This window comes from Xiphophorus hellerii, chromosome 21, assembly GCF_003331165.1.
Source record: "Xiphophorus hellerii strain 12219 chromosome 21, Xiphophorus_hellerii-4.1, whole genome shotgun sequence".
Taxonomy (NCBI): Eukaryota; Metazoa; Chordata; class Actinopteri; order Cyprinodontiformes; family Poeciliidae; genus Xiphophorus; species Xiphophorus hellerii.
The window spans coordinates 23,880,527-23,898,038 of record NC_045692.1 but is presented as its reverse complement, the minus strand read 5'-3'; the positions used below and the strand labels follow the sequence as shown (position 1 = coordinate 23,898,038).

The window sequence follows — 17,512 nt, the reverse complement described above, 5'->3', positions numbered from 1 at the left end:
CCTGGTAAATATGACTTTAAGTCATTTAATCTGAGTAAACGCTTCCAGTTATCATTTGATGATAGTTAATGAGCGTGAAGTCAGTTTATGGCCAGCAGGTGTCGCTGCTGCAATTTGTATCTGATAATTACCCAATAGGTGAATTAAAATGTGCTTAATGCTGTTGAAGTTTAGACAAACACACCTTATTTTAATCTCTCCTTTTCTTCTGTACAACTGCTCTATCTGCTCAATAAAGATTAAAAGAATCACATTCATGTCCTGATCGACACCCAGTGCGAGTCCAATGCATCCAGCAGCTTTTTCTGTCGATCCTCATTTGTAGAGAACAACGTGAGCAGCAACATTGTTCCAAAACCACCCGATGAGCCGCTGGGTCCCAGGACTCCAGCTGGAAGCAGAGCTGGTGTGGCTTCATCTCCACTCCTCTTCCTCAACCCTCAACATCTACTGGGAGCTGAGATTGCTTACCAGAGCCCTCGCCTCCTCAAGGTCACGACGGCTCAGTAATTTTGAACTGAAGTTTCTGAGCTTCAGGCAGGAACTGGACCACTGCAGCATGTTCTACTGTAACAGAACCACCTGGTCCTTCAGGTCCACTCTGCTTATCTGAAGTCTGAGACGGGGGACCAGACGTTAGCTTAGCATCTGTGTTCCTCCAGAATGGGTCTGGCCCCCAGCAGTACAACACAGATCCCTATCAAAAACTAACAGAAGACAGAAAAGCTAAATGCAACGGCCTGAATTCAGATCTCAGATCGATCCGCTAACGCCGTCATTAACAGGAACATTGTTGGTTCAGTTCTTCACTGTCTGATAGGTATTTTGTGAAAGAACCACAGACAACGTTTATGAGTTTTCAACCAAGCTTCTGCAGAAGGAGGAAGCATAGCAGACCACTTCTCCAAGGCGTTTCCATGGAGATCTGATCCTGGAGCAGTGATGTCCGGTTCTTAAAGTTCTGGTTCTGTTGATCCAGATGAACTCAGAGTGAACCTCAGAGTTTCCAGCTGAAACTTTGATGATCAGAGTCAAACAGGAAGTGACAGAGAACCAAGCAGCTCTGTGGAAACACAGCAGACCTCTCTGTCTGCAACATGACAGCATCACATTAAAGACTTTTTTAAATGTTTCTAACATTTTTTATTTTTATGTGTTGCTGATGAAGTTCCATGTTTGTGTTTTTACTGAGATCCAGTTAAAGTGAAATGCAACCTGTAAAAAAACAAAGTGCTGCAAAATGCAACATGATTTGGTTTGTAATCAACATAAAACATTATAAACTGAGAAAAACAACAAATAGAAATAAACTCTGAGAAAAGAAACAGATAAAGCAGTAAAAGTTTTTATCTCCTCCATCAGACGGATCAGAAACACTCAGAACTTCATGTCAGATTTTATCTGCTGCTGAAAACATGAATCAACAAACTATCAGGAAACACAGAAACTTTATTTCTTCTTTTACCCAGAAAGTTTTACATTCAGATCACCTAAATTCATATAAAGCTAAAAGCTCCTTTAATCTGTTCAATTTGTGGGTTAGGACAGTTTATCAGTAGAACCAGCGCCATTAGAGGCGGTCCAAACTCCTCTGATCTGAATCTGTAAAACTTTGAGGTTTCAGCAGGAAGTCAGAGCTGCAGGTTGTTAAAATTTATCCTTAAACAAGAGAAAACATGCAGAGATGGTTACTTAGTAACTATAGAAAGGTGTAAATTGCTGTAATAAATAAAGATTTATCCACCACGTATTCAGAAAGGTCAGAATAATTTTAACGAACCAATTTGTTTGCCATCTGCCAATAAACACCAGAGAAGAGGAATCAGGAGTGGAAAAAAGGAGAACAATCAAAGCTTCCATGTTTTTGTCTGGAGGAAAACGAGACTGAGGAGGAAAAGTGTCTGTGATGTGACATTTTTCTGGCTTGCTAACGTTTAGCACAAAGCACAGTTTGTCTGTTAAAGTGTCATTGTGTGTGGATTAGGCTCAGGCTCGTTAATTAGATCTATAGATGATTTTAACATGTTAGATTTCAGGAAATGTCAAATTCTCTGAGTCTCACTTTCAACTTGTTTTAATGTGCAGGTTATAAATTACACAGCAGTTTTTAAATTACATAAATAGATAAAGTTGCAGTTATGCTAAAATAATTAAAATATTCTTTGTTCAGAAAATCAGAGAAATATTAAAATCTGACTATTCTGAGAATAAGAATGAGCTAAAAACACAACATTTGATCTCTGTGCTTCTGGACATTTCATATATTCCTCTAATAACTATGAGCTGCATTTTGTTTATTCAGGAACTTTGCTTTTGTTTCTGGTTTCTGGTACGTCCGTAAATCTGACGCACAAGCAGCGTCTGCTAACAGCGATGGAGGACAACGGCTCTTCTAGAAACGATCTGATTGGACGCTGGAATCAACTATTATGTTCAAGTTGTGCTAAAAGGAGTTAGCCTATCAGCAAAGCTGTTCAAGACTAAAATAGCATCTCAATGCTAACACTGTAGCAGCTAATGCTAATGTCAGCGTCCACAGGCCACATTTCTAAAGAAGTTCCTGAAGCTGTGGAAAGATGAATGGATAGAATAAAACTTTGCTCTGATCTGATGGTTAAAAAACCTGAAAAACAGATTAAAAACTATTAATATTTTTATTTTTGAGTTCTAATTTTTATTCATGATTTAGCAGGAAAAGGGGATTTTTGAATGGAAAATGTTGCTTATTTTGTCAATATATGGTTTTCAATTAAAACATGATAAACTAATTACAGCTCTGCAGAAACAAAAATTTTATCAAGTTTTCAAATATATTTTATGGTGAATTTGGGGAGAGAAATTAGCAGATTGATGTGCCTGAGGTCTTATTTTTAAGAGCGACAGAGAAAAGAAAATGTTGGAGGGAAAAAATTAACTCTTAATTTGTATTTGAAATTAAGAGTTAATAGATGAAATCAGAGCGATTATTTATCTATACATCTGTTTATTAAGTAAATCCACCAGGATAAATAATGCAGATTATTAATGAATATTTACTGAAATGATCTGACAGTTGAAAACTCCTCATCATCTCTAACTAATCTAAAACATTTCTTCCTCCTCCAGAGGTTTTATCATGAAAGCTGATCAGTACATTTATCAGAACAAACTTCCTCCTTCCAACCAGAAGAAACTCTGAGATTAATGAAGCTACATGTCATCAGAGTTATTCTGGATTAAAGACATTTTCTAAGAATAATTTACATTTTTAATAAAACTGAGGAGCAGGATCTATATATAGTTCAGTGTTTTAACAATCATTTGTTTCTTCATAGTTTTAGAGTAAACAACTGAACACTAGAACTAAAATGATCAGAACTACGATCTTCTTGTTTTTAGTTCTTCTACCTTTTGTGTGGGCTGGTATTGGAATAAGTGAGTAGAACATTTATTGTCAACTTTATTTTATTATTATTATTCAGATGCTAACAGTAATAACTCTGTGATCTCTGGTCTCATATTTTTGTGATAATTTACTCATCAAAATGTCTCATTCTGAGAAACTAAATCATGAAATTAAAATCTTGTTGTTTGTGAGAAGATTTAGCAAATTTAGAAACAGAAAAAACCTAAAACACGTTTCTGTTGGAAAAAACATAATTTTTCTTTTTCTTTCTTTTATCATATTCAAGAAATGAGACTTTTTTATTTGTTGCTTTTACAGATAAATTCAAAATTACTCACAGAACATTGAGGTTAAAACTAATATTTTATTTCAGCAAATGAGTTTTTTTCTTTCTGATAATAAAAAAGATTATATAGTATTTTTACATGTTATTATTAAACATAATATAAATAAACCAGGTATGTTTTTTTTACTGATTCTCCTTCTACATCAGAGTGATTCCTTCCTGTTTTCCTATCAGAACCAGAACTTTTGGTTCAGTGAACATAATCTGGATCATGGAGACTATTTGCTGAGATCTTGTTTCCAGGCAGGTTTTTCTATGATCCTTCAGAGGGATCTGGGTTTCCTCCTCAGCACCATTCAACTCAACTTTCATCTGTTTTTATTATTTCAGTGCCTGAGACCAGCATGTCCTGTGTTCTCAACCAGGACTGCATTTTACCATGTCGGATCGATGACAGGATTGATTCTGTACGTTGGTCGTATGAAAATCCACCGTCTGAGATTGTAAGTTATGACCAGGGTAACATCAGCTACTCTGAGAGCTTCAGATCCAGAGCGTCACTGTTTGAGGATCAGATCTCCAGAGGAAACGGCGACCTGCTGCTGAGAGGAGTGAAGGTTGATGATGAGGGAGGATATAAATGTATTCCTGTGATACCTAGGCAGCCCAGTGATCTGGAATTAGCTAAACTAGGAATAGATCCACCTGCCATGTATTATATAATTGTTGTTCACCTTGCAGTAGAAGGTAGGACATCTTCATTTAAAAACATTTTATTGAAATCATATTTTGAGAGATTTTATTTTTTGGTTCCTTCTTCTGCTTAATAATTCTTCATTTTCTCATATTGTCTGCAGCTCCAGTCTCTGACATCAGAATCCATCAGGATGGAAACAGGATCACCTGGAGCTCAGAGGGGATCTACCCTCAACCTGAACTCACCTGGTCCACTGAGCCTCCATCCAACACGACTCTGCAGAACAGAACCACAGTCCATCAGACTGAGGAGAAGCTTTATGACATCAGCAGCTCTCTGACGGTTCCAGACAATGAGACTGATCGGACCTACAGCTGCACCATCAGAACCAGGAGGAACCAGAGGAGAGCAACTTTAAATATTCCAGGTCCAGAAAGTTCTGATACCATTTAATAAACTTAATTTGACTTTTAATTGAAACCTCAACATGAAACATGCAGATTACTGCAATATTTACAAAAAGCTGCTTCATGAAATCATAATTTAATATCTTTCAATATTATTTATTGATGGAAACATTTTTAAATTGTTGCTGATTTATATAAAATTTGTAGTTAATGGCTCTGCAGATGATTTTATTGTTGATGTTTGTGCAACATTTTATTTATTAAAGATTTCGCTGATAATTTCTCCCTAAAAGCTGTTAAAGTTTCAAACTTTAAGTCTAAAATAACTCAGTAACTTTGAGCTTTTTGTTTTCCATTTCAGCCTCTGTTGATTTCTCAGGAGCTGAAGTTACAATCTGCTGCACATCTTCAGATTATTATGGAACCAGTTTGGTCTGGAGGTTCAACCACCATCAGATCATCCTGACCAAGACTGACAGAAACATCTCCAACATCTCAGAGGAGTGGAGGAAACATGTGAGGAATGTTTCAGCGTCCGGCAGCCTCACCTTACAGGATGTGACCTCAGATCAGGAGGGAGTTTACAGCTGTGAGCTCAGTGGTGATGAGGAGACGATTATAACTCACCTCTATCTGAAGAGGACTGGAGGTAACAGGATTCAGGATTTAAGGTTCATTAGATGGTAAAAATCTCATATTCTAAACTACAAATGAGTCTTTAAGCTAAACTCCTGAACTTGTTTGGTTCCAGAGAATCTGGTGGTTCCTGAACTCATCAGACGGACGGTGGTTTGTGTTGTGATTGCAGCAGCAGCAGCTGGATTCATAATGTTCTACAAGAAGAAAATGGAGGAAAGTGAAGCTCTGCAGCTTTAACCCTTTCATTCACATTCAGAGAGTGGTTTTGTTTTAATGCCATTCTCACATTTTACCCGTCAAGATGATTCATGAGCTTTGATGTAGTTTCACAAAATGATCAGCTCTTCATGTTCTTCAGGTGATTCTCATGTTTGGAGACATTTCTGTTTTTATTTTTATGATGATTTCATCTCCTGCCCAGCAGGGGGCGCAGCTAAATATATTCTTTATATTCTACCAGTTTCTCATAAATGTATCAATAAAATGTTTGAAGATGTTTTTCCATTGTTTCTTTTGTTGCATAAATATTTTGTTCTTCAATAAACCAACTAAATATTAAAATGTCTCATTTTTCCAAAAGTGTAACTGAAAATGAAATCCTGCAAAATGCAGCATGATTTGGTTTGTAATCAACATAAAACGTCTTGGATGAAACTAACAAAATGTAACATTTTCTTTAACATGTGAATAAAACATTATAAACTGAGAAAAAATAGAGTTAATACATTACAAGTTTTTATCTCCTCCATCAGTCAGAAACACTCAGAACTTCATGTCAGATTTTATCTGCTGCTGAAAATGTGAATCATCAAAATGTCAGGAAAAATAGAAACTTTATTTCTTCTTTTACCCAGAAAGTTTTCCATTCTAAGATATCAACCAAATTCATATAAAGCTAAAAGCTCCTTTAATCTGTTCAATTTGTGGGTTAGGACAGTTTATCAGTAGAACCAGCGTCATTAGAGGCGGTCCAAACTCCTCTGATCTGAATCTGTAAAACTTTGAGGTTTCAGCAGGAAGTCAGAGCTGCAGGTTGTTCAAATTTATCCTTTAACAAGAGAAAACATGCAGAGATGGTTACTTAGCAACTATAGAAAGCTGTAAATTGCTGTAATAAATAAAGATTTATCCACCACGTATTCAGAAAGGTCAGAATAATTTTAACGAACCAATTTGTTTGCCATCTGCCAATAAACACCAGAGAAGAGGAATCAGGAGTGGAAAAAAGGAGAACAATCAAAGCTTCCATGTTTTTGTCTGGAGGAAAACGAGACTGAGGAGGAAAAGTGTCTGTGATGTGATATTTTTCTGGCTTGCTAACGTTTAGCACAAAGCACAGTTTGTCTGTTAAAGTGTCATTGTGTGTGGATTAGGCTCAGGCTCGTTAATTAGATCTATAGATGATTTTAACATGTTAGATTTCAGGAAATGTCAAATTCTCTGAGTCTCACTTTCAATTTGTTTTAATGTGCAGGTTATAAATTACACAGCAGTTTTTAAATTACATAAATAGATAAAGTTGCAGTTATGCTAAAATAATTAAAATATTCTTTGTTCGGAAAATCAGAGAAATATTAAAATCTGACTATTCTGAGAATAAGAATGAGCTAAAAACACAACATTTGATCTCTGTGCTTCTGGACATTTCATATATTCCTCTAATAACTATGAGCTGCATTTTGTTTATTCAGGAACTTTGCTTTTGTTTCTGGTTTCTGGTACGTCCGTAAATCTGACGCACAAGCGGCGTCTGCTAACAGCGATGGAGGACAACGGCTCTTCTAGAAACGATCTGATTGGACGCTGGAAACAACTATGATGTTCAAGTTGTGCTAAAAGGAGTTAGCCTATCAGCAAAGCTGTTCAAGACTAAAATAGCATCTCAATGCTAACACTGTAGCAGCTAATGCTAATGTCAGCGTCCACAGGCCACATTTCTAAAGAAGTTCCTGAAGCTGTGGAAAGATGAATGGATAGAATAAAACTTTGCTCTGATCTGATGGTTAAAAAACCTGAAAAACAGATTAAAAACTATTAATATTTTTATTTTTGAGTTCTAATTTTTATTCATGATTTAGCAGGAAAAGGGAATTTTTGAATGGAAAATGTTGCTTATTTTGTCAATATTTGGTTTTCAATTAAAACATGATAAACTAATTACAGCTCTGCAGAAACAAAAATTTTATCAAGTTTTTAAATATATTTTATGGTGAATTTGGGGAGAGAAATTAGCAGATTGATGTGCCTGAGGCCTTATTTTTAAGAGTGACAGAGAAAAGAAAATGTTGGAGGGAAAAAATTAACTCTTAATTTTTATTTGAAATTAAGAGTTAATAGATAAAATCAGAGCGATTATTTATCTATACATCTGTTTATTAAGTAAATCCACCAGGATAAATAATGCAGATTATTAATGAATATTTACTGAAATGATCTGACAGTTGAAAACTCCTCATCATCTCTAACTAATCTAAAACATTTCTTCCTCCTCCAGAGGTTTTATCATGAAAGCTGATCAGTACATTTATCAGAACAAACTTCCTCCTTCCAACCAGAAGAAACTCTGAGATTAATGAAGCTACATGTCATCAGAGTTATTCTGGATTAAAGACATTTTCTAAGAATAATTTACATTTTTAATAAAACTGAGGAGCAGGATCTATATATAGTTCAGTGTTTTAACAATCATTTGTTTCTTCATAGTTTTGCAGCAAATGTTTGATAATTAGCAGTAAAATGATCAGAACCAGGAGATTCTTGTTTTTATTATTTTTACCGTTTGTGTGGGCTTATTATGAAGGTGAGTAAAACATTTATTGCTGCCTTTATTTTATTATCATTCAGATGTTAACAGATTATTGCTTTCAAAGTGAGGATGAAACAGGAAATGAAGTGAAAATATTAATACTGAAGAGATTTCCTAAGTCAAACCTAGTGGAATAATAACACTAAGTTTATTATTCCACTAGGAGTAAATTTTTTATTCACAAAAAATTTGGTGAGTTCTTTTTTTGTGGAAATTTACTCACCAACATTTCTCACTCTGAGTAATAATTATTATTGAAATGTATTGTTTGTGAGAAGATTTAGAAAACGAAAACACAGTAAACACATTTTCTGACATCATTTTTTTTAATTTTTTGACATATTCAAGAAATGTGACATTTTCACATGTTATTCAGTGAATTCACTGATACATTCAAAATTACTAATAATAGATTGAGGTTAAAACTAATATTTTATTTCTATAAACAAGTTTTTTCTATCTCACAGTAATATTTATATTTTATAGCAGAGCAGCAATAATCCAAACTAGAAGGTGATAAATGAAGGAGCTAAAGATTAGGGTGATGGCAAAGAGCCTCCGAGGTTTGGATTTCATCACTAAAGATAAATAATCAATACCAGCAGGAGCAACAGAAAACTGATCAATAAGAGTTTTATTGATGGAATGTCAAGAAATATTTTTTCATTATTATTGGGAAGATTATAGTACATCTCCTTGTATATATTTTTATTTTAATGATTCTCCTTCTACATCAGAGTGATTCCTCCCTGTTTTCCTATCAGAACCAGAACTTTTGGTTCAGTGAACATAATCTGGATCATGGAGACTATTTGCTGAGATCTTGTTTCCAGGCAGGTTTTTCTATGATCCTTCAGAGGGATCTGGGTTTCCTCCTCAGCACCATTCAACTCAACTTTCATCTGTTTTTATTTCTTATTTCAGACACTGAAACCAGCGTGTCCTGTGTTCTCAACCAGGACTGCATTTTACCATGTCAGTTCAAGAAGAGGATTGTCTACATGGAATGGTCTCTAGATAAAAGATCACATGTGATTGTACGATATGACCAAAGTGGCTCCAGATACTCTGAGAGCTTCAGATCCAGAGCGTCACTGTTTGAGGATCAGATCTCCAGAGGAAACGGCGACCTGCTGCTGAGAGGAGTGAAGGTTGATGATGAGGGAGGATATCGGTGTTATACACACATAAACCGCAGCTATTATTGTAATCTTATTAACCTTATAGTGGAAGGTAAGACGCCTTCATTTGAAAACATTTGACTCAAATTATAAGATTTTGATGGATTGTATTTTGCTGTTATAGGATGTCTCTTATGTGAAATTCTTCATTTTCTCATATTGTCTGCAGCTCCAGTCTCTGACATCAGAATCCATCAGGATGGAAACAGGATCACCTGCAGCTCAGAGGGGATCTACCCTCAACCTGAACTCACCTGGTCCACTGAGCCTCCATCCAACACGACTCTGCAGAACAGAACCACAGTCCATCAGACTGAGGAGAAGCTTTATGACATCAGCAGCTCTCTGATGGTTCCAGATGAAGCCCCAGATTTGGTCTACACCTGTAATATCAGGACTCGGAGGAACTGGAGAAGAGAAACTTTAAATAGACCAGGTCAGCACAGAAAGTTCTGATGTGATTTAATAAACTGGTATTTTTGTTTCTTGCTTACATTTAATTTGACTTTTTTATGAAACTTCATCATGAAATCTGCAGAGGTTTCTTGATGCTTCATTCACATTGAGATAGTGATTTTATCTTAATGCCATTTTTCTAAATCCCATTTTACTTATAAAGATGACAAAATAGACAAAGCTTAATGAGAAAAAATACATTCCCCTGTATAGTTACAAGTCAAATTGGAGTGTAAAGTATTTGTCCTAACATTAACACCGATGGTATACAGTGATCTAAAAGGCCTTAATTTTATTATTGAAATGTTAGCAGACTAATGTTTTTAATGTGAGGATGAAACAAGACAGGAAGAAAATATTCAGTTATGAAAAGTCACAATAACACCTATCATCTCTGGTCACAGAATTTGGAGATAATTTACTGAACAGATCTCACTTTAAGAAATAGTCATAAAACTGGATTGTGTTTTGGGAGGTGGGGGTGAGATTTAGAAAACTAAAACAATGAAAACACTGACCTCTGTAGGCAAAACCTTTATTTTTCTTTGCTGCTGCCATATTCAAGAAATGTGACTTTTCTACATGTCATTTGGTTCAGATAAATCCTAAATCATCCACAGATCTGGCAGATTAAGGCTAAAACTAATTCTATCTGTAAGTAATATTTACATTTCGGAGCAGAGCAGCAATGTTCCTAACTGGGATGTGATTAATGGTGGAAGGAGCTAAAGATTAGGGTAATGGCAAAGAGACCTTCTGTGAGGGACAGAGCTGGTCAGACATGATGACACAGTAGTAGATTTTCAAAGAACATGAATTTTATTGCTAAAAATAAAATTCAGACAATTATTATGGGGTCCTTAAAAGAAGTCAAATACAGAAAACTAGATTCAAACCAAAATCCACAATTTAACAACAAAACCTTCAAGCTAACTGTTCAAACAAAATAAACTGACCTGACACACAACCTACAAAGGGGATTTAAATACCTGGCTGATCGGACCAGACTGACACACCTGGTGAGAGGGAAAGGAAACATCGACTCACAAATGTAAAGATCCAATGCTATGCTTCTTTGAACAAGCTAGAATATGTTTGTGGCCTATGCAAAACATGTTCATTACATTTAATACATCAAATCATTCTCAGATATTGAGATTTCACCCAGTCAGTTCTGCCTGTTTTAGCAAAATGAAGCAATTGAGCTGCTGGTGGCCACGCCCCCTAAATCAGTGTTTACATTATTTGCCTCTCAGACAGTAGGCGCTAACAGTGAAAATGACGGCAAAGAGACACACAGTGGTACAAACATACATCTTTGATCCAGAAGCAACTAGTGGAGCCTCCTGAACATCCTTCAAACCTTTAACTTCTGAAAGATGAAACGCTGCGGATCTGACGCACAGTTACATCGTTATTACTTCACACTGAGGACTCTGCTTCATTTCAGCGCAGTGCGACATGATGTGAAGACAAGCAGCTGAAACCAGCACAATAATCCAGCAAAAAGACAGTTTTCACCACAAATCCAGCCTTTTTTTACAATATGTATTTACAAGGTTGGAGGTTTTGCTCTTGGACTGTTTCTAGAGATCCCTCTGATCTGAAACCCAGATCAGAGGGATCTGGGTTTCCTCCTCAGCACCATTCAACTCAACTTTCATCTGTTTTTATTATTTCAGAGTCTGAGACCAGCATGTCCTGTGTTCTCAACCAGGACTGCATTTTACCATGTCAGTTCAGGAATCGGGTCACCAACATGACATGGGAGCGTGAAAAATCTCTGATTGTAAGTTATGACCAGGGTAACATCACATACTCTGAGAGCTTCAGATCCAGAGCGTCACTGTTTGAGGATCAGATCTCCAGAGGAAACGGCGACCTGCTGCTGAGAGGAGTGAAGGTTGATGATGAGGGAGGATATCTGTGCACTGCAAAGATAAATGGCAGCTATTATAGACATTATGTTGACCTTACAGTAGAAGGTAGGACATCTTTATTTGAAAACATTTTATTCAAATCATCTTTTGAGAGATTTTATTTTTTGGTTCCTTCTTCTGCTTAATAATTCTTCATTTTCTCATATTGTTTGCAGCTCCAGTCTCTGACATCAGAATCCATCAGGATGGAAACAGGATCACCTGCAGCTCAGAGGGGATCTACCCTCAACCTGAACTCACCTGGTCCACTGAGCCTCCATCCAACACGACTCTGCAGAACAGAACCACAGTCCATCAGACTGAGGAGAAGCTTTATGACATCAGCAGCTCTCTGACGGTTCCAGATGAAAATCCAGGTTTGGTCTACACCTGTAATATCAGGACTCGGAGGAACTGGAGAAGAGAAACTTTAAATAGACCAGGTCAGCAGATGTACAGAAAGTTCTGATATGATTTAATAAGTTGGTATTTTTGTTTCTTGCTTACATTTAATTTGACTTTTTCATGAAACTTCATCATGAAACATGCAGAGGTCTCATAATGTTTGATTCAATCATATTCAAAGAGTGATTTTATTTTATTGCCGTTCTTCTGCGTTCAGACCATCAGGAGCTCAAATTGCTGAGCTCCTGTCATAAACTCTGAATGGCTTACATTCAGAGTTTATGTGGACCCGGGCCGGCCCAAGGCATAAGCAAACTAAGCAGCTGCTTTGGGCTCCTGGGCCACTAAGGGGCCCACACAGTGGAGCTGATTTATTTTTTTTTTTTATAATAATAATTTCTTTGTCATAATATCAAAAACACACAATTTCACTATGAAGTGATTAGTTTTTACAATAATATATGTAGAAATTATTATTTTATGGATAAAAATAAAATAAATAACTAAAATGCTCTTGGGCCCCCTGGTGGCCGCGGTAGGAACTGCACACTTCACAATATGAGCTGCTGTGCAGAGAAAATCCAAACGTCCAAAACTCCAGTCAGAAGATAAATAAGCAAAATAATGTCTCAAAAAAAGGATTAAAGGAGAAAAGAAAGAGGAAGAATATACATATACATTTCCTTGCTGTATGTTTTTTTAAAATAAATAAGCCAGCTGTGTTTTTTTATGTTTTTATTTCGACATCAGAGTGATTCCTCCCTGTTTTCCTATCAGAACCAGAACTTTTGGTTCAGTGAACATAATCTGGATCATGGAGACTATTTGCTGAGATCTTGTTTCCAGGCAGGTTTTTCTATGATCCTTCAGAGGGATCTGGGTTTCCTCCTCAGCACCATTCAACTCAACTTTCATCTGTTTTTATTTCTTATTGCAGATGTTCTAACTGGGGTCTGTATTCTCAATAAGGCCTGCATTATACCATTTCGGTTCAAGAACAGTATCACCTCCATCACATGGGAACGTGTGTATCCACCATCTCTGCTTGTAAAGTCTAACCAGACTAACTTCAGCTACTCTAAGAGCTTCAGAGGCAGAGCGTCACTGTTTGAGGATCAGATGATTACAGGAAACGGCTCACTGCTGCTGAGTGGAGTGAAGCTTGATGATAAGGGAGAATATAAGTATTCTGCACAGATAAACGGGATCCATTATTCTATTTATTATCTCATTGGAGTACATGGTAGGACATCTTCATTCGAAGAAAAAAAAAAAAACATTTTATATGAATAAGATCATAAAAGTTGTATTTTTATTTTGTGGTTCTAGGATATTTCTTCTGAAAAATTGTTCATTTGTTTAATATTTCTCTTGCAGCTCCAGTCTCTACATTCAGAATCCATCAGGATGGAAACAGGATCACCTGCAGCTCAGAGGGGATCTACCCTCAACCTGAACTCACCTGGTCCACTGAGCCTCCATCCAACACGACTATGAATGAAAGTACCAGGATCCAGAAAACTAAAGATCAGCTTTATGACATCAGCAGCTCTCTGACGGTTCCAGACGGTTCTGATCCGATCTACAGCTGCACCATCAGAGCTCATTTGGAGTTTGTCGGGACAAGATGGTGGAGAGCAACTTTAGCTGAACCAGGTCAGCAGATGTACAGAAAGTTCTGATATTTAAAATCTTTGGTACTTTTGTTTCTTTTTACCTTTAATTTTAATTTTATTTTAAGCTTCATCATGAAACATGCAAATAACTTTAATTTTCACTAAAAAGCTACTTTATGCCATGATAGTTTTCATAGTGAGGCATTACATCAAGAGCATCACAAACTGAACGTCTGCAGAATGGCAGCTGATTGGTTGGATGCATTTCCTGTTTTATGAAAATGAAACATCTGGTCCATGGATGAAGGTTTCCTGTCCTGGATGGAAACAGCTGGCAGATTTTAGTCCCTCAAATGTTTTTATCATCATATTGATGGAAACCAGAGATGATTGAGGAAAATATTTATTAACTGCAGCCAGTGTTGTGATCATTTTATTTGTTTTAATTAAAGCTGAATTTTTCTCAAATATTGAGCAGCTGTGACTTTTTTTTTCTTTAAACAACTTTTTAAATATATTAACCCTCCTGTTATGTTCCGGGTCAAATTGACCCATTTTAAAGTTTAATTTTTTTTTTAAATAGTTGGAAGTATTTTTTTTGCATGAAAATTTTTCTATTTGTCTTAATATGTGCACTCTACATAGAAATTGAAAATGTATTCATTTTACACATTTGTCCCAACCCCTCTACTTTTTACATAGTTCCTGTTCGGGTCAATTTGACCCGGCAGTCAAGTTAAAGTGCAAAAAAAGATTAAAAAATGTCCTATTCTAGGTTTCCATGCAGCTATGAACCATATTTCACCACACAAACACAACACATCACACACATACATGCACATGTGCACACACACAAGACCACTTTCTCACTACTCTCTATGCTTTACTAGGAAACTGCGAGAAAGCAGGTCTTCACACAACTTTTGACGGAAATCTTTTCTGTTCCCGTGGATAAACTCCACCCACACTGAGATTGAGGAAAACATAAATACTCTCTACATGATTCATTTATCTTGATTTTAATCAGCGGGTCAATTTGACCCTGAACAGTATGTGTGTCTCAAATTCAATTATAAAGATCACCCATTGAAAGAAAAAAGTGTAATATAAAAAAATTTACCAAAGATCAATTTCAAGGAAATTATAGTTTTTTTGTGTCTAGGTTTTTTTCAGTGGACATAAAAAATGTAAATTGCATTTTTTATGTCCAAATGAGTAAATGAGCAGGTTGTCGTCATTGATCCTTAATTTATGAGAAATAGTAAAACATCATTGCACAAATATTGATTGAAATGGTTAGTATTGGAGTTAATAATCAGATACAAAAATGGTTTGGAGGAACTTTTTGGTTTCTGACACTACACTCCACAGGTCAAATTGACCCGGGGAGTCACAAACATTATTGATGTACCCTAGAAACGAACATAACAGGAGAGTTAAATGGAAAATTTATAACCATCTCGTTTCATTCAACAACTTAGAAGCTTTCAATATAATTGTTTGACAGAAACTTGTTCAAACTATTTGCAGGTTCCGTTGGTTTCTAAATGTTTCTAAATGTTGTTAAAGCTTCAAACTTTCCATTTAATGCCTGGAAATTATTAATTTGGACATTTTTGTTTTCCATTTAATTTCTGTGCATTTCTCAGGAGCTGAAGTTACAATCTGCTGCACTTCCTTAAACATTTCTACGTCCAGTTTGGTCTGGAGGTTCAACCACCATCAGATCATCCTGACCAAGACTGACAGAAACATCTCCAACATCTCAGAGGAGTGGAGGAAACATGTGAGGAATGTTTCAGCGTCCGGCAGCCTCACCTTACAGGATGTGACCTCAGATCAGGAGGGAGTTTACAGCTGTGAGCTCAGTGATGATGAGGAGACGATTATAACTCACCTCTATCTGAGGAGGACTGGAGGTAACAGGATTCAGGATTTAAGGTTCATTAGATGGTAAAAATCTCATATTCTAAACTACAAATGAGTCTTTAAGCTAAACTCCTGAACTTGTTTGGTTCCAGAGAATCTGGTGGTTCCTGAACTCATCAGACGGACGGTGGTTTGTGTTGTGATTGCAGCAGCAGCAGCTGGATTCATAATGTTCTACAAGAAGAAAATGGAGGAAAGTGAAGCTCTGCAGCTTTAACCCTTTCATTCACATTCAGAGAGTGGTTTTGTTTTAATGCCATTCTCACATTTTACCCGTCAAGATGATTCATGAGCTTTGATGTAGTTTCACAAAATGATCAGCTCTTCATGTTCTTCAGGTGATTCTCATGTTTGGAGACATTTCTGTTTTTATTTTTATGATGATTTCATCTCCTGCCCAGCAGGGGGCGCAGCTAAATATATTCTTTATATTCTACCAGCTAAACTTTCTCAGAACTTTATCAATAAAATGTTTATTTCTGTATAAAATGAATTTTATTACATTAATAGCTGATATATGAGCTTTGATGTAGTTTAACAAAACAATTAGTTCTTCATGTTCTTTTGTTGTTTCTCACATTTGTAAATATTTGTTGTTTTTTTCCTAAATGTGATGATTTTATAGTTTCATCTCCTGCCCAGCAGGGGGCGCAGCTAAATATATTCTTTATATTCTACCAGTTTCTCATAGATGTATCAATAAAATGTTTATCTCTGAAGATGCTCTCTGTTCCTGTTGACGTTCCCTTTTCACAATTGAAATTTGGTGTCTCTATTTTATTTATTTTTGTTGATTCTGTTGGTGCCACATACATTGCTTTTACTGCTTGGACTTGACCTACTTTACTTTTGGAGGGTAAAACTATGTCATGAGCAGTATCATTGTTCACTGGGATTCTGAAGCAGGACCAGGAGCTCTGTTGTAGGCACACTAATCCTTCTTTAACCCTTAGCTGTGACTGTGACAGAGGTTCAAACAGGACTCCTTGCTGACCTGCAAGTGGACCAGCTCGTGTACTGCACTTCACCATCTTCATCTGGCCAGATGATGATGATGAGGTTTTCTCTCGGTGCTTTAACAGTACTAATGCCCTGTTCCTCATTCATATTTCTCATGACTTTTAGAAATACCTCTGCCTGCTTACTTTCAATAGAAAATGCTGTACTAACAGCTTCTGTAATGATGGGGGAGGATCTAGACCCATTTTTAATAGGTACTCAATCACATTGTAACCAATGATTGGTTCTTCTCCCACCGCATCCTCTTCAGCAACTAGAACTGGCACCCAGAGCTCTAGCTGTGTTTGACTCACAGATGGTCATTTAAATTTGACCAATAAAAGGGATTGGTGTCTTATTCACTGCTCTTCCATCCAATATTCCAGGTCCAATAATTTCAGTAAGACTTCTGATAGTAACATGAGGGAGATTCTGCTTTCTCCATTTTTCACTCATGAGGCAGACCTGTGATCCAGTATCCCATAGAGCTCTGGCTTCCACTGCATCCAGCAGACAGATAATGGTACACTTCTTTCCAATCAAGTTGAGCAGTTTGTCTCTTTGTGATGGAGAGAGGAGGTTGATACTAACACTCTCATTCAACTCAGGTGCTGCGTGTCTCACTCCTTCCATACTCTTAGGTTCTGAATGGTGTGTGAGGTCACCGGTAAGCTTGTGTCCATTTCCTGTTTGGTCATTTTCCTTTTTATCATCTCCGGTTGCTGGTACAGATGTCACACTGCTCATAGACATATCTGCTTCTCCGGGCCTGTCTGATGTGTTTTTA

General features: G+C 36.6%; 2 protein-coding genes across 2 annotated transcripts; both read left to right on the top strand.

Annotated features, from left to right (window-relative positions):
• Positions 1–364: 364 nt before the first annotated feature.
• On the top strand, positions 365–5,887 carry LOC116712281 (uncharacterized). Its single transcript, XM_032552161.1, has 5 exons — positions 365–569; positions 4,062–4,418; positions 4,466–4,795; positions 5,137–5,424; positions 5,527–5,887. The coding sequence occupies exons 1-5, from the start codon at positions 365–367 to the stop codon at positions 5,649–5,651; spliced, it is 1,305 nt and encodes a 434-aa protein (XP_032408052.1). The 3' UTR covers positions 5,652–5,887.
• Positions 5,888–11,538: 5,651 nt separating this feature from the next.
• On the top strand, positions 11,539–16,445 carry LOC116712123 (CD276 antigen-like). Its single transcript, XM_032551994.1, has 6 exons — positions 11,539–11,842; positions 11,953–12,219; positions 13,119–13,424; positions 13,559–13,837; positions 15,447–15,716; positions 15,819–16,445. Exons 1-6 carry the CDS (start codon positions 11,554–11,556, stop codon positions 15,941–15,943), a joined length of 1,536 nt encoding a protein of 511 aa, XP_032407885.1. The 5' UTR covers positions 11,539–11,553; the 3' UTR covers positions 15,944–16,445.
• The last annotated feature ends 1,067 nt before the right edge of the window (positions 16,446–17,512 follow it).

What these genes read in the sequence shown, in the direction of transcription:
- LOC116712281 (XM_032552161.1), top strand. Translation starts at nt 365, where the DNA reads ATGAGCCGCTGGGTCCCAGGACTCCAGCTGGAAGCAGAGCTGGTGTGG. An exon ending in AGCAACTTTAAATATTCCAG is followed by an intron (nt 4,796 to 5,136) that starts GTCCAGAAAGTT and finishes TTTCCATTTCAG; the next exon opens with CCTCTGTTGATTTCTCAGGA. An exon ending in CTATCTGAAGAGGACTGGAG is followed by an intron (nt 5,425 to 5,526) that starts GTAACAGGATTC and finishes GTTTGGTTCCAG; the next exon opens with AGAATCTGGTGGTTCCTGAA.
- LOC116712123 (XM_032551994.1), top strand. Translation starts at nt 11,554, where the DNA reads ATGTCCTGTGTTCTCAACCAGGACTGCATTTTACCATGTCAGTTCAGG. An exon ending in TTATCTCATTGGAGTACATG is followed by an intron (nt 13,425 to 13,558) that starts GTAGGACATCTT and finishes TTTCTCTTGCAG; the next exon opens with CTCCAGTCTCTACATTCAGA. An exon ending in CTATCTGAGGAGGACTGGAG is followed by an intron (nt 15,717 to 15,818) that starts GTAACAGGATTC and finishes GTTTGGTTCCAG; the next exon opens with AGAATCTGGTGGTTCCTGAA.